This window comes from Pseudophryne corroboree, chromosome 1 (assembly GCF_028390025.1).
Source record: "Pseudophryne corroboree isolate aPseCor3 chromosome 1, aPseCor3.hap2, whole genome shotgun sequence".
NCBI classification, from domain to species: domain Eukaryota; kingdom Metazoa; phylum Chordata; class Amphibia; order Anura; family Myobatrachidae; genus Pseudophryne; species Pseudophryne corroboree.
In genome coordinates this window covers 812,725,696-812,742,133 of record NC_086444.1, presented here as the reverse complement: position 1 = coordinate 812,742,133, position 16,438 = coordinate 812,725,696, and the positions used below count along the sequence as shown (strand labels likewise).

The window sequence follows — 16,438 nt, the reverse complement described above, 5'->3', positions numbered from 1 at the left end:
GCTGGTCTGCCCCCTGCTGTGTTGCAGTTACAGTGTGTTGGCTGGGCAGCCATTACTGTGCATGTCTGGATGTCTCTACTGACAGTACACACACACACACATACGCTGGCACCATTAGTCCCTTTCCTCTGCAGCTTGGGGTTTTGTCTCTCCTGGTAGGCTAAGTACCCTTTTGCTTTCTTTTCTTTGCTGTTTCCCAGTGTGTGCTCCTCAGCACTGCACAGAGCAGGGCTATATGGTAGACACAGCAATGGCCGGTAGTTTTTGCTCAGTATCAGTTTAAACTGCTGTGTGGACAGCAGGACTCTGGGGCACTATGCGTGGACTGTCAGGCGGGGCCCAATGACGCGCAGGCATCAGGACGAACGGCCTTTGCCGTGGCCAAGCTGGCATGGGCTAGGGCACTGGGCTGGTCTTAAGCTTATTTGATGCAGTTAGCAGTTAATGGCACTTCAGGTGGAGAATCAACTTAGGGCTACAGTCGTGACTGTTTTACCCTTGTAGGGGCTTCCTTCCCTTCCTTTAGATGGGGCGGTCTCTCAGCCAATGCCAGAATTACCAGGCTGTGCACCATGGAGCGTACAGCTTCTATTTTTGAGAGGATTTCCACTTTTTGGAGGGTTTTTTTTTTTAGGACTCTTGCTTGCGCAAGACGTACAACATCTTCCAGAAATCTAGGGGGACTTCTTGGATTTGGAAGAGGAGGAGAATGAGATTTTAAAGGAGGTGGTCTCTTGGATGGATGACCCAGTGGCTCGCTTAGCTAAACAAACTGCGCTTTCTGTGCGGTTTTCTGAATCCTTTAAAGATCCTTTAGACAAAAAACTTGAGGGTTGTCTTGAATCGATTTTTCTGGGTTCTGGTTTGTTTTTTTCCCCCTCTTTATTGGCCTTGGCGTGGGTGGCCCGAGCCATGGAGACTTGAGCCTACAAACTTGTCGCTGGCCTTCAGGATTATTTCCTTCCAGGTTTCATTGTTGGATCTCACAGAGCAAATCTGAGGTGCTGCAGAGTATGTTTGCGAGGCCGTGCAGGACAGGGCTCAGGTGGTACACCGGCTATCTGCTACAGCTGCAGCCATGTGGTGGATTCTGACTTCAAGCGGTCATTGTAGGCATTTTTCTTTGGGAGGTGGGAGGGCGTTCTGTTTAAGCCTGAGTTGGAAGCTGTTTTTACACAGGCCACTAGTGGGAAATGCACCTTTATTTCTGGGGCTCACCCTCAAGCAGCGGGTTTGCAGTTTTGTGTGTTTTTGCTCATCACGCCCTCTAGAGGAATCCCACCAGGGGTTGATTTTTTCCCAGCAGGGGTTTGGTCCCTAAGGGCTAACAGGAGCTTGGGAGCCAAGGCTCATGAGAAATCTTGCGCCTGACGGGGTCTTTCCACATATATTCCAGTAAGGGGTGGGCGGCCGCCTATTCCTGTTCACAGACCAATGGGTGGGGTCGTCTTTGGATGCCTGGGTGATGGGTGTCATTTCCAGGGGTTATGTAATCGACATCAGGGATTCTCCTCAACGTTTTTTTGCCACAGCTTTTCCCCGGAATGTGGAGAAGAGAGGTGCCTTTGCCCAGTCTGTGTTGGCTCTCCAGTACAAATGGATTATTGCTCCAGTTCCAGTGAGAGAACAGAAACGGGGATTCTACTCTTCCTTGTTCGGAAGCCAAACGTCTCCTTCCGGCAGATCCTGTATCTTCGTACCTGGCGTCAGGACATTGACGCCAGGATCCCGACAGCCAGAATACTGGTGGTGAGCACAGCGTGTCCCCATGCTTTGGGCCCACTGCGGGTGGTGGCGTGGACCACCACCTGAGTAGGGATTCCAGCCGGCGGTTGGGATTCTGACAGACGGTATTTCACCAGGTGTCAGAATTCCGGTATCCGTATCCTGACGGCCGGCAAAATGCCTCCGACCTGCTCCTGGGCCGATCCTTGGTCAACCCAGCTTGGGTTATTGTGACCATGGACGCAGTCTCTTTGGTCTTCAAGGGAGGTGGTTCTGCTGATCAATGTGCTCAAACTCCGATCCGTCTATATAGCTCTAGTGGGAACCCAGTCAGTCATAGCTGGCCGGTTCAGATTCAATTGGATAACGCCAAGGCGGTGGCATATGTAAATCACCAGGGCAGCACCAAGAATGCGTGGGAAGAGGCAGCACGTATTATGTTCTGGGCGGAGGCTTTTGGTCCATCAATCTCGTCAGTGTTCATACCGGTCATGTAGAATTGAGAGGTGGACTTTCTCAGCAGAGCCACATTCTCCCAGGGGAGTGTTCACTCCATCCGGTCTTTCAACAGTTGGTTTGGAAGTGGGGTCTTCCGGAAGTAGACGTCTTGGCCTTCCAACACAACTTCAAGGTTTTGTGCGTGGTCCAGGGACCCAATGGCATTTGCGGTGGATGCCATGATGGTTCTGTGGTCCTTCCAGCTAGCTTCTCTTTTTTCCCCCTGATCCTCAAGCGTATCCAGGCTCAATGGGTCATGGTGATTCTGGTAGCTTTGGACTGGGCGCGCAAGTCCTGGTACGCCAACATTCTCAAGCTGTCGATAGGCCCTTGGTGGCATTTTCAGTTACGGACAAATTGACTCCTGCAAGGTTCATTTCTGCACGAGGGCCTTTCTTGATTGGCTTTAACAGCAATGGCTTTTGAGGCGGGACTCTTGAAAGTGAAGGGCTTCTCTCCTTCAGTGGTTCTTACTAAGTTATGGACCTGGAAACCAGTTTGATTGCGCATTTATCACAGGGTCTGGAGGATCTACATCTTGTGATATGAACAGCATGGCGTTCATACTTACAGGTTTCGCCTTCCATGTTTCTTGGCCTTCCTTCAGGGTGGTTTGGAGGCCGGTTTATTGCTTTGTTCCTTGAAGGTGCAGAATTCGGCTCTGTTGATTTTTTTCAGCAGCGCCTTGCTTCCAAAGTTTATGACCTTTTCACAAGGTGTGATGCGGCTTCAATCGACGTTTCATCCGCCGTTGGCTCCGTAGGATCTTAACCTTGTCTTCTGTGCTCTCAAACATGCTTCTTCAGTTTGTTAATTAGGGAAAGGGGGCCCTAGACTGCACACAGCTGAGACCTGTAGTGCTACATACGGAGAGAGTGCTGGTGCACTATACAAACATTACTGAATAATAATAATAAAATTAGCAATATGCTGCTTTTTGCATAACAATAACCAGTGGCGTTTTAGTTCATGTATTGATCAATGCATTTAAGCCTGCAGCCTCCGTCACGGGACCCCACTATTCTGCAGGTCCCTAACAATCTCGGGGTTCAAGCCTAGGGCTTTGTCTTTGTTAATTGGAAGCTGTCTTTTTCTTATTATTGCCATTGGCTCGGTGTGTTCTGCAGCTGGGTGCTTTGTCTTGAAGATTGCCATTTCTCATTTTCCATGACGATAGTGTGGTTTTCTGTATATTCCCTATCCGAAGGTTGTTTTTTGTTTTCTATGTGAACCAGGGAATTGTCTTTCCTGTGTCACAATATGATGCCCCAAAGCAGCCAGGCCACACCAACCCAGTTAGCCCCACGCCCTGAACTCATCCCTAAAACTGACAAATTTTATCAATCTAATCGGGGCTTACCATTCATAGTACCTTTCCAACGTGCTGTCTGCAAGTGTTAGAAACCCATGCTAATGGAAAACAACAACACCCCCCCCCCCCCCGAACACTTATTATGTTTTGATTTAGGGTGTGCAGATGAAGCCCCCCCCCCCCCAAATGTACTCTAAATTGAAATTGTGTGCAGATGTGTCCTCATGCATCTTGCTTCAATACGCCATGTGGCGGGAGATGTCTGGCGTGAGTGATCTGACAGATCCTGTGCAACTCTGTTAGCGTCTGGCATCTTTTTTGACAAAAATGTTTATTATACAGATCGCTATGCAAATAGAATGCACAAACAAGCTCTGCTAATTAAAATTAGATGCGGCATGCCTATATTCTGTGTGCGTCTGCATCTGAAAACACTGTTAACGTAGCATTTAGTATGCAGATACATCCATGTCACATATCATTTTAATCAGCGTAAGCTGCTTATGCATAATATTCACATTGTTTGTGAATTAGAAGCATTTTTATGAAAAAAGTCTCACATAAAGACTCTCAGCATGGCATGGCTATCAGGACTGTTTAAAATGCAGGGAGGCTAGATAAAAGTGGACACATCTAATCTGTACATTGCACACTTGTAGGTCATACTTGCCTACCTGACCCTCTCCATGAGGGAGAAAATGCTCTGTTCCTGGACTTTCCTGGTAATGTATGATTGCCATCACCTGTGGTGACCTAGTTAATTGATAAGAAAGGTGTTTCACCACAGGTGATGGCAATCATACATTACCAGGAAAGTTCAGGAACAGAGCATTTTCTCCCTCATGGAGAGGGTCAGGTAGGCAAGTATGTTGTAGGTGTAGACTCCTTCATCTTGGATTAGCACCCCTCCCATCTGCGCAAGGGTATTTTTAATTTGCATGGATTTCTAACATTTGCAGATTACATTTTGGAAAGTCACTATAAATGGTAAATCCTGAATAAAATTATAAAATTTGTCAGTTTTAGGGATGAGTTCGGGGTGTGTGGCCTCATGGGTTGTTGTGGTCTGGCTGCTTTGGGGCATCAAATTGTAACACTTAATCTAAGGGCCCCTACTCATTAGACGATGCGCCGCCGAGGTGCCCGACGGCTGAAACGGCCGACGAGCGACCCGGCGGCGGGGGGGCAGTGACGGGTGGAGTGAAGTTTCTTCACTCCCCCCGTCACGCGGCTGCATTGAAGTGCAGGCAAATATGGACGAGATCGTCCATATTGGCCTGCATGCACAGCCGACGGGAGACCAGCGATGAACGAGCGCGGGGCCGCGCATCGTTCATCGCTGGAGTCTCCACACTGAAAGATATGAACGAGTTCTCGTTCATTTATGAACGAGATCGTTCATATCTTTCAGAAAATCGGCCAGTGTGTAGGGCCTATAACACTTTTTTTACACCTAAATTGTTTTTTTTGTTTGTTTGTTTTTTTACCAATGTAACACTTTTTAACACCCTAACTATTACCTCTCACCTATGTAACACTCCAGGCATATAGTTTCTACTTCTTACTAATGCATACCTCCCAACATGACCCTCTCCAGGAGGGACACAATGCTCTGCTTCTGGATTTTTTTCTCAATGAATGATTATCTGCACCTGTGTTGAACAGGTTCATGGATAAGAAAGGTGTTTCAGCACAGGTGATGGCAATCATAAATTAAGAGAAAAGTCCAGGAGCAGAGCATTCTGTCCCTCTTGGAGAGGGTCATGTTGGGAGGTATGCTAATGTACCACATTTTAACACACTGCTGCCTCTCACTAGTGTGCTGCCTTGGGGCAGTTAGCTTGTGCTGCCTCGGGGGGTCCCATGCTATGGACGTAATCCTTAGGAATGTTAGGGACCCACCAGATGAGGTCACCTGGTCGCAGTAGGTGAAGCCATATTTTTGGGCAAAATTATGCTAAGCACCTTAATTTTACTCTGTTATATTGCAGTTTTATTATAATTATTCAGATTAGCAGTGTTTAGTATTTAGAGTGGGCACTTGCATTTTCTCTTTGTTCTTTGTGGGACTACAAGTATCAACATGGTAGCACCTCTCATTATGGGTATATAAAAATCTCTTGTTAAAAGAAAAGCTGACTGATAAATGTGCCCACGTGATTCCTAAATTCTGAACATTGCAGATTTTTCTATCAGTGTGTCAATAGAAATAATGTTAATGCAATTACAGATGTAAGCACAGCATTTTCTCTCATATCATTTTGTAAAGGATTATAAATTAATAGTATGCTTGTTGCTGTAAATTGACCACAGTAAACACACAATAGTTAATATTAGAAACTGCTTGGATAGGCAATACAATGTATTAGTGAATTGCAAAACATTTTTTTCTCCAAAACTGTATGCCTTTAATTGTGAATAAGAAATGAAAGAACTCGTTTTCCCATTCATACTCATTCCATCTGGAAATATACACCTAGCTGAAATGTCAGAATAATAAGCAGCTCTAGTTTCAGATATGTCAAGAGGCTCTTTACGTAATTATCATATCTTTACTAGCAGGCAATGTCACTGATATGTGAAGACCTCACTCCACATCACATGATGCCAAGCCAGATTGATGCTTTCCAAGTACTTCTCTTACTTAGTAAATGCATTGCAGCGCCTAGGAATACCCACACCGTATTATGACTTGCACAGCTTCATTATCCTTAGTATGTGTCTTTTCACTTTCCACAGGTTTTGATGTGCACAAAGATTTCTGTGTTCTAACAAATTATGCTACCATCATATACTGTATTTTGTTGTAGTAGGCATCCAGTTTCTTGATTTTAGAACTTATGTTAACATTTTGGGCCGGATGTAATAGTGCCAGAGTTCGGCGGCCATGCGGAATGCTGGCCAAACTCAGACCTTTTTTTTAAAGGGGCAATCATGTACATGGCATGATTTAGCCTTGTACATGATTGCCCCTTTAAAAAAATGTCCGAGTTCGGCCAGCATCCCACACGACTGCCAAACTTGGGCGCCATTACACCCGACCCTTTATATAATCAAACCACTTTGCTATTACTTATGACAAATAGCTATATTTATGGAACAGACATGTTTGATGATGAAAGTATATTCTATATTCTGTATATAACATGTTAACAATAAAGGTATGGTCATTATTTATCCGGAAACCCGTTACCCAGAAGAGCAGATAACCAGAAGGGAAAGCACGTGTATACTTGCTGCTGCTTGGATTATAGTGACAGACACACAGATGTGCACTAAGTACTCCTTCTTACTGTCACTGCGAGGAGCACTGCTGCACAATTCTTTGGGTGACAGAAGGCAAGGGGCAGTATGGTAGTATAAGGAATTACAGGGGCATTTTCTTTAACTGTTATATTGCGTATTTTATGCATGGGACTCCAAAATAACATCTATTTCTCTGGTAAAGCCTTGGCCTGTTCTATTCTGCCTAAAAAATAAATGGGTTATTTATATGTCATGCCTTTAGATCATTTAAGTTGCTAGTAGGATATTGTGGAGCAGATAGTATAAGTATAGAAGATAAGAGATGAGAAATATATGTAAATGTGTCAACGAATAATCTATATTTTTGTTGTAGGTTGCTCTCCACAAAGTATCACCAGAGAAGACCTATGAGCTTCCTCTAATAACTGGTTGGTATAAACGTGTCCAGCAGGTGCCGGGTGTGTGTAGTGCAGCTACAGCTTGCAATATTACCTTTCTCCAATTCCCTGATGTGCCTACACAACATATACAACAGCCACTGTCATGCAAAGCAGATGCAGAAGAAAACGTTTTACCAGAAAAACATTTTTTAGGAGGCCCCAGACCAACCATGACAAAGCTCAAAGTAAGGAATTTAAAATCTTAAACCCTAAAGGAACTATATAATGAAAAAAATGAACTGTGTTTTTAACATAAATAACTGTGGCAGGCTTCCTTGGTTTGATTTTTTTACAGGCTGCAATTAATGATTTGCAATTTTCCACGGGGTCATGCGCTACCATGACTAACAATCACATGACACATGATGCAGGGAGCAGAGGTTGCCCCTCCGAGCTCTCTATGCTCTGTGTACTGTGAATGGTTCTGGTATGAATGGTCGACCATGTCATGGAAAAATAGTCAACACATGAAAATGGTCGACACGGGACAGGTCAACACATGAAAAGGTTGACATGGATTTTTTAACAGTTTTTGCTGTCATTTTTTCCGTAACATGACCAGCAACCCCAATGAGTGTACCGCATCCCCTTGAATGGCTTGCTTCGCTCGCCATGCTGCGGGCAAGGTGCCTCGCTGTGCTCGTCATGGGTTACTACTCCCAATCATAGTCCGCGTGGATGGTAAAGTATGAAAAAGTTCAAAATCAATTTTAAAAAACAAACAAAACCATGTCGACCTTCTCATGTGGTGACATGTCCTGTGTCGACCATTTTCATGTGTCGACCGTTGACCATGTCAATGTCGACCAATAGTGGTCGACCTAGTGACTGTCGACCTTTGTAGGGTTGACCTGCCGAACGGATACCCAGTAAAGCAGGCATTCCCAACCGCGGACCTCAAGGCACACCAACAGTGCAGGTTTTAGTGATATCCAGGCTTCAGCACAGATGGTTAAATCAAAATAATTGAGCTACTAATTACGTCACCTGTGCTAAAGCCTGGATATCACTAAAACCTGCACTGTTAGTGTGCCTTGAGGACCGTGGTTGAGAAACACTGCAGTAAAGTCTCACCATCCTCCCATTCCAGCTGTCACATGTCAAAGTCGAAAAAATATTACAGTACACACATGACGTACAATATGCACACAGATGGCCTCCGTGCGCGTACTTGCACTGCTGTGCGTGCACATATTCGCAATTTGCGTATGGTCGCTCCCGCGGTCCTGCGCATTAGCGCGTGGTATGGGTATTTGCGGTAGAGTTTGTGAAGGCATGGAAGGCTATCAAAACACATTACATATTTAATCCAAATAGTGCACAATGTACACACAGCCTCCCTGCACCACAGCAGCAAGTTACAACAGTTTAAATGGTTTCAGAACAAACGGATTCACCTTTACAGAATAGGAGGGGACAGAACAAGGTTATAAGGTGGTGTTTGGTATCCAGCTGAAGGGTATTTTAAGGGTAACATTCCAGTGTTGGTTTGAGAAAGATTGCATGTTCCTCCGGATAGTTATGTGCAGGAGCAGAATATAGATATAAACTGTATTTACTGTACATTATGTATGCGGCGGGAATCCAGAGGAGACCACCCACAAGAGCAGTTGGGAAAGACATCGCCGACCTATGACCTCTCCTGTACTGTAAATGTGCATTCCTGTGTCCAATGGACAAAGAGATTACAGTATCTATTGTATTGCTTTTTGGAAGAATTGTATAAAGAGAGCTGCTGCAGGCCTGGTCAGACACAAGACTCACAAAGTTATCTATCAGATGACCGAGGACCGTCCGGGTTGCGCAAGCTTGTCCACTCACGTATGTACCATTGAATGTAGCCATTTACTCTGTTATATTGTATTGTATTATTTGTATTGTAACCCCCTTTCAGCAATAATCCACTGTGGTGTCGGAACCCAGCGGTAAAATCACAATTGGTGTCGTGTCTTCATTGCCCTGCTAAGGTTTAAAGCGTATTTTCATTGCATTGCATAACTGTTCAGGGTTTGTGGTGTATCTCTGGGTGTATACGCGCTGTGAGTACTTTGTACCGTCAGCTCGGCGTTTGTACGCGAAGTCCGTACTCAGTACGGGACTTTGTACGCTAATAGCGTACAAAGTGCGCAGAGTGTGTTAAGTACAGCGGCCGCAGCGACTCCATGGTAAAGTGTATTTAAGGTGTGTTTAAGGTAGAGCTTTCTTTCCTAAGGATATTTTCAACATTATCAATTGGGGGCTTCTCCGGTTTTCCACATTCTTACTACCTAACAGGTCACAGCAGACTTTATCTATCAGCAAAGGGTGGACAGGACAGTATCCTACGTAACCCTTTCGTGGTCGTTGGAGACACTGAGAACCCTACTTGTATGCTGATTAGATGGCGTCTGCTCTGTATGGTTTGTAGAGGTGCTAGTAGAACCCGTAGTACAACAGGAAAAAAGCTTTTTAAAATCTGTGAAAAAATTTTTGCCGCCAAAAGCGTACACAAAAGGGCACCCATACTTTGCATACTCTCTCACATTGTTGCCATAACATTCAGATTGCCAGATTCATCTAGACCTGTGTAAAACCGGAGATATTTGTTGCTATATAGTTAAAACTAAAATTAATGTTTAAGGAAGTAAGTGTAAAGCACAAACACAGTCTGGCCTAGTTGTAAAGGTTTATACAGAAAGAAACTGTGTTGTGTTTAGTGAGCAATAGTAGTTTTATTGCTCACATTTATAGAAGTTGTGTGATCTGTTTTACTGTGTACGCACATTGGTATACGTGGTACGGAACGTGAGGACAGCGTACAAAAACGTACACGTGGCATAGAGGTACGCACGGTTGCGTAATTACGCAAGCTTGCGTAGGGTTGTGCGCGCATAATAAAACCACGCGATAGTTTCGCTTAGTTAAAAGGCGGGACAGTAGCCACGCTACAATAGCACCAAACTACCCGGTTTCTAAAAACAAAATTTAGTATAAATAAAAAAAAATGTAAATTGCCTCTGGGGGTAAAGCTGCCAACTTGAATGAATCCTAATTTTCTGTACAGAAAAATAAAGTGTATTTGAGTGAGCGAATGCAGGAGTGAGTGGATACTGAACCCAAGAACTGAAGTGGTCTAGGTGGACACAGCTAGGTGGTCTAGGTGGACACACTGGGTTAGTAGAGACCCGGTGGCGTAGGGTTCGCAACCCTGCGTTATTAACTAGGTGGTCTTAGTGGACTGAGTGGTATCCCATACAACTCTTAGTGGTCTAGGCTAGGTGGTCTACAGCAATCGTAGGGCATATAGATAACTAGTATCTATAGGCTGTGCTATTGCATCACATGTCCATTTGTTCTGCACAGCGCAACGTGATATTATTGTCATATGCGCTGTGGAAGAGCATACGCAGACGTGATTGTATAGACAAAGGGTTTTTCTTTGATAACTTCGGGAAATCTCCCTGGTGGGCTTCACTGGAAAGGGTGAAAGATAGTTATCTAATTTCTCTGTTTTTCACCCTACAAACAATTCCAGTTGAAAGATACCAAAAAGGAAATTTTCGCTGCCTCTCTCAGGAAAATATTCCAAACAGAACTTCCACCGAAAGAAATTACGGTGTAAGGTCTGATAGGAGCCCTAAATTGGGTACATTGCGATCCGCTACCAACAGTGTATCGTTGTACTGGCCAGCGTGGGCGAGAGCGAGTGGAAGGCGCACGGGTATACTTCCACCGTCTACTTATATTGAGTATTTTGGTGTTTGTGGGAATTTTTAAAAATTATTAGAAGAGACCCACAAATATGGGAGCCAGTTGCTCAAGTAAGAGACGTTTAGACAGGGGTCAGGTAGAATTGTGGATGCAATGAGTGGGTATGTATGACTAACAATGATAGGGAACCATTCCCTAGGGTGGGCAGCTTTGCACCAGAGGTACTGCAGAATGTAAGCAGTAGAATATGTCTTCTTAAATTCAGAAAACAAAGGATTAGACATAATGATTGTTTAAAATTATGGCAACAGGAGGGGGATATGCAAAGAGAACAAATTCGCAAAACAGGTTCAAAACCTAGCGGGAATGAGAACACAAACACACCAGTGTCGACACAGGTCGAAGGGGAAGAGATGGCTACAGTCAATGGTATATCCGTAAATGATAGTAGTATGCAAAAACAATGTATTAACCCTAATTTTTGCAAGATGTATCCTGTTTTGAAGTCTTTTCAAGGTTATAGGTCACAGGAAGATGAAGGATCCAGCCAAATTCCAGCTCTCCTCCAAGCAGTCACTTTGCAGGACACTCAGGTGGGGCCTGTCCAACCAGGTAGAGCAGTAACAATATTCCCCAATGAAAGAACTAGTGAGGTCACAGCTACCGGTAAGTGTGAGACCGTTCATTGCACAGAGACAACAACACCTCACAGTAAACAGATTAGGAACGGAATGGTAGAATTACACCCTGTCTTGGAAATAGTAACTCCCAATGGGGGAACCGATAGTCAGGGAGTAGTCCTCACCAGGAATAATGCAATGTATTGCCCGTGGCCCAGAGATGAGCTGCGATCAATCATTTCAGAATTCCCCGACCCTCGGAAGCATTTAGCCAGATGTCAGAAATTTATCAGAGATCTGGGTAATGCGTATGAACCGACAAACAAACGCTGGCGGATATTTTTGAAAGCGTGCCTACCCCCTAATATTGCCACAAATTTTTTTTATCACTGATTGTAGATTAGAGTCGGATAGTCTTATGACTGACAGAAACAATCAGGAAAATATAGAACTAATTAATAGGCAACTAGAGCTGTGTTTCCCCATTGAGTGGAGAAGAATTTTCTTCATAAAACAGAGGGAAAATTAAATGACATCTGAATATTTCCATCGGGCCCTGCAAAGAATGGATAGATACATTGGGGTATCAGATACAGGGAACGATGCGAATTATAGGGAAGTCTCTGTTTCTGTGCTAATGGACGGACTCAATAAGACAGTAAGGGACAGGGTACAAACATTTTTGCCTGATTGGAGAGGGGCCACAGTAGCTTGCCTTAGAGAGTGCGCGATTGAACACCATAAGAATATTGCTAGGCGTAGAGAACTGCAGGAGGAGAGGCTGAGGATTGAAAGAATACAGGCTCTTACACCAAAGTCTCATCAACCTAAACCCCAAAACACGGATAGTAAGAAAGGACCTAGGATATGTTACACTTGTAGGAAGGAAGGGCATGTTGCCAGAGATTGTAGGAGTAGTAGAACACATAGCCAATATAGACCCCTAGACAGAGAAAACAAGCCACGCTATTAAACACATAGACGGGATCAAGGGACATATAGTATGGAATCACGAGCTATATAGAAAACACACATTCGGTTAATGGGAAGAACAGAAAAAATGCAACTTTACTCTTTTGACAGAACTTACTGGGGTTAGAAGGAGGTCTCTAAAACTTCTGCTTCTCTCTCTAACAGAAGTGACCTCTAATTAACTTAACAGGAGTTTTGTTAGAGATGGTATACATATAGAGTGCTCCCACCCAGAAAGCACAAAGTATGTGGGATACCCACGAAGACTAACGTTGCATTTCACGGTTCTAGATGCATGTCCATCACAGGTAGAGGAAATTATCTCAAAGATACCGGGTTCCTTATGAACTTAGAATGGACAGGACACTGGATTGATTGCTGGGATAGTCCCAGTAGAGAGATAACACACACAGAATTTCTTTTAGGGGAGCAGACCGAGTAGAGAATCATTCCCCCGTAGTGCCCAATCCAGATGTCAAATTTTGTAAAAAAATTATTTGCCTCTACAAACTTATCTGTTACTAAACTCTATGTGATTTGTCTTCAAAGTTTCCTCTTCATCTCTTACGTTCACTGACAGGATTATAGTTCAAATGCCACATGCCTACTCGGTCTTTCAGAGCTCTGCCCAAATCCAGTATATCTTACCAGCATAGGGACACCAGTATTTACGCAGTGTGCCTGGTCATGCACAAAGGGTGGAGAATGAGAATACTGGTGAAGGAAGACTGTGCATAGACACCGATATGCATGATGGTGTGACAGCCTGATGGTGAACGCAAATCTGACAAATTTTCTTTTTATTATTTCCCCTCTCTTTTCACTTTCCACGGATGATTTACTTCACACAACTGATAATACACAACAGTTAAACACATCGAAATGCAAGATTTATGTTCATTACAGGAAATGGCAGTCTGGAGGTCAAAGGGATATGGCCAGGAATCCTCGGGACTGTGGACAGGTGGACAAGGTAAGCCAGTAGCCCCCAGAGCATATCTTCCAAGCTTAGCTGAGGCGGCACACGGTCTGACTCATCTGGGTAAAGAGGGTATGTGTAAGCTGGTGAGAGCCTACTGGTGTGCGCCAGGATTCTCTTCTCATGCAGGTAAGAGAGCAATGACATGTTTTACTTGCTTGAGGAAGAATATTGGAAAGTCAATACCAACAGAGCCATCCCATATCCCTCCGACAGACGGTCCTTTTCAGGTAATACAAATCGATTTCATACAGTTACCACCCTGTAGGAATTTAAAATATGTGTTAGTTTGTATTGACGTATTTTCAAATGGGGTAGAAGCGTTCCCTGCTGCCACAAATACTGCTACGTTCACTGCAAAGAAAATTGTGCAGGAATTTGTGTGTAGATATGGTATCCCTAGAATAATTGAAAGTGATAGGGGTACCCATTTTACAGGTGAAGTCTTTCAGGTCATGTGCAATCTGATGGGAATTAATAGCAAGCTGCATACTCCGTACCGTCCACAGGCGAATGCAAAGGTGGAGAGAGTGAATAGCACTATTAAGAACAAGCTGAGCAAATTAATGGTTGAAACTGGATTGTCGTGGCCAGAAGCTTTGCTACTAGTGTTGTACAGCATCAGAACCATTCCCAGGTCTCCCCTTAACCTATCACCCTTTGAAATCCTTTTTGGTCGACAACCTCATGTAATGATAGACCCCCAGGATGATTTGAAATGTAATAATGAAGTGACTGTGAAATATTTGGTTGGGATGAGCCAGCAGCTGAGAAATCAACAGAGAAATTTAAAGCTGGTGATTCCTGACTTACCGAACAGTAATTGTCATGACATTGAACCTGGGGATTATGTGATGATTCGAAATTTCTTACGCTCAGGTTGCCTCATAGACAGGTGGGAAGGACCATATCAAGTCTTGTTAACCAGCACAACAGCATTGAAGGTCGCCGAAAGAGAGACGTGGATCCACTCGTCCCACTGCAAGCAGGTCGCTGACCCGGAGAGAACTCGTGCAGTTTCATCAAGTTTTTGTGGTTTGGTAACTGTGTGTTCAAAGAGCAAAGTGAACTGTGTGTCCAAAGAGCAAAGCAAAGAGACACTAGAGTATTTGTTCCGGGAAAGTTGAGAGGCAGGACTGTTGAAGGGCATCTGAGCATAGAGAGTAACAAGAGCTAGAACGGTTGTCGTACCACTTTCTTTTCTCTGACGTCCTAGTGGATGCTGGGAACTCCGAAAGGACCATGGGGAATAGCGGCTCCGCAGGAGACTGGGCACAACTAAAGAAAGCTTTTAGGTCACCTGGTGTGCACTGGCTCCTCCCACTATGACCCTCCTCCAAGCCTCAGTTAGATTTTGTGCCCGGCCGAGGTTGGATGCACACTAGGGGCTCTCCTGAGCTTCTAAAAAGAAAGTATATAATTAGGTTTTTTTATTTTACAGTGAGACCTGCTGGCAACAGGCTCACTGCAGCGAGGGACTAAGGGGAGAAGAAGCGAACCTACCTGCTTGCAGCTAGCTTGGGCTTCTTAGGCTACTGGACACCATTAGCTCCAGAGGGATCGACCGCATGGAACTGGCCTTGGTGTTCGGTCCCCGAGCCGTGCCGCCGTCCCCCTTACAGAGCCAGAAGCAAGAAGAGGTCCGGAAAATCGGCGGCAGAAGACATCAGTCTTCACCAAGGTAGCGCACAGCACTGCAGCTGTGCGCCATTGCTCCTCATACACACTTCACACTCCGGTCACTGAGGGTGCAGGGCGCTAGGGGGGGGCGCCCTGAGCAGCAATAAAAACACCTTGGCTGGCAAAAATACCACAATATATAGCCCCAGAGGCTATATATGTGATAATTACCCCTGCCAGAATCCATAAAAAAGCGGGAGAAAAGTCCGCGAAAAAGGGGTGGAGCTATCTCCTTCAGCACACTGGCGCCATTTCTCCCTCACAGCTCCGCTAGAAGGAAGCTCCCTGGCTCTCCCCTGCAGTCTACACTACAGAAAAGGGCAAAAAAGAGAGGGGGGGCACTAAATTTAGGCGCAGTATATATAACAGCAGCTATAGGGGACATAATTCAGTTAGTCCCTGCATTATATAGCGCTCTGGTGTGTGCTGGCATACTCTCACTCTCTCCCCAAAGGGCTTTTGTGGGTCCTGTCCTCTGTTAGAGCATTCCCTGTGTGTGTGCGGTGTGTCGGTACGGCTGTGTCGACATGTTTGATGAGGATAATGATGTGGAGGCGGAGCAGATGCCTATAGAAGGGATGTCGCCCCCTGCGGGGCAGACACCTGAGTGGATGGACTTATGGAAGGAATTGCGTGCACGTGTCGACTCCTTACACAAAAAATTTGACGACATGCCAAATGCGGGACAGCCGGCTTCTCAGCTTGTGCCTGTCCAGGCGTCTCAAAGGCCATCGGGGGCTCTAAAACGCCCGCTACCTCAGATGGCAGACGCGGATGTCGACACGGATACTGACACCAGTGTCGACGACGATGAGTCTAGTCTAATGTCCACTAAGGCCATTCGTTGCATGATTGAAGCAATGAAAGAGGTGTTACAAATTTCTGATATAAACCCAGGTACCACTAAAAAGGGTATTATGTTTGGGGAGAAAAAACTACCCGTAGTTTTTACCCCATCAGAAGAATTAAATGAAGTGTGTGAAGAAGCGTGGGCTTTCCCTGATAAAAGATTGGTAATCTCTAAGAAGTTACTAATGGCGTTCCCTTTCCCGCCAGAGGATAGGTCACGTTGGGAGACACCCCCTAGGGTGGATAAAGCGCTCACACGTTTGTCTAAAAAGGTGGCACTACCGTCTCCGGATACGGCCGCCCTCAAGGAACCTGCTGATAGAAAGCAGGAGGCGATCCTGAAGTCTGTATATACACACTCAGGCATTATACTTAGACCAGCTATTGCGTCAGCATGGATGTGCAGTGCTGCCGCTGCGTGGTCAGA

General features: G+C 45.0%; 1 protein-coding gene across 7 annotated transcripts in view; it reads left to right on the top strand.

The window, feature by feature from the left end:
• The window catches only part of GSTCD (glutathione S-transferase C-terminal domain containing), a 480,201-nt gene that overhangs the window by 174,733 nt on the left and 289,030 nt on the right, over window positions 1-16,438 (top strand). For all 7 annotated transcript variants that reach the window (XM_063919297.1, XM_063919322.1, XM_063919316.1 and 4 more), the window contains one exon: window positions 7,155-7,406. In XM_063919297.1, the coding sequence (XP_063775367.1) occupies window positions 7,155-7,406 (252 nt within the window). The remainder of the gene's footprint in view (window positions 1-7,154; window positions 7,407-16,438) is intronic.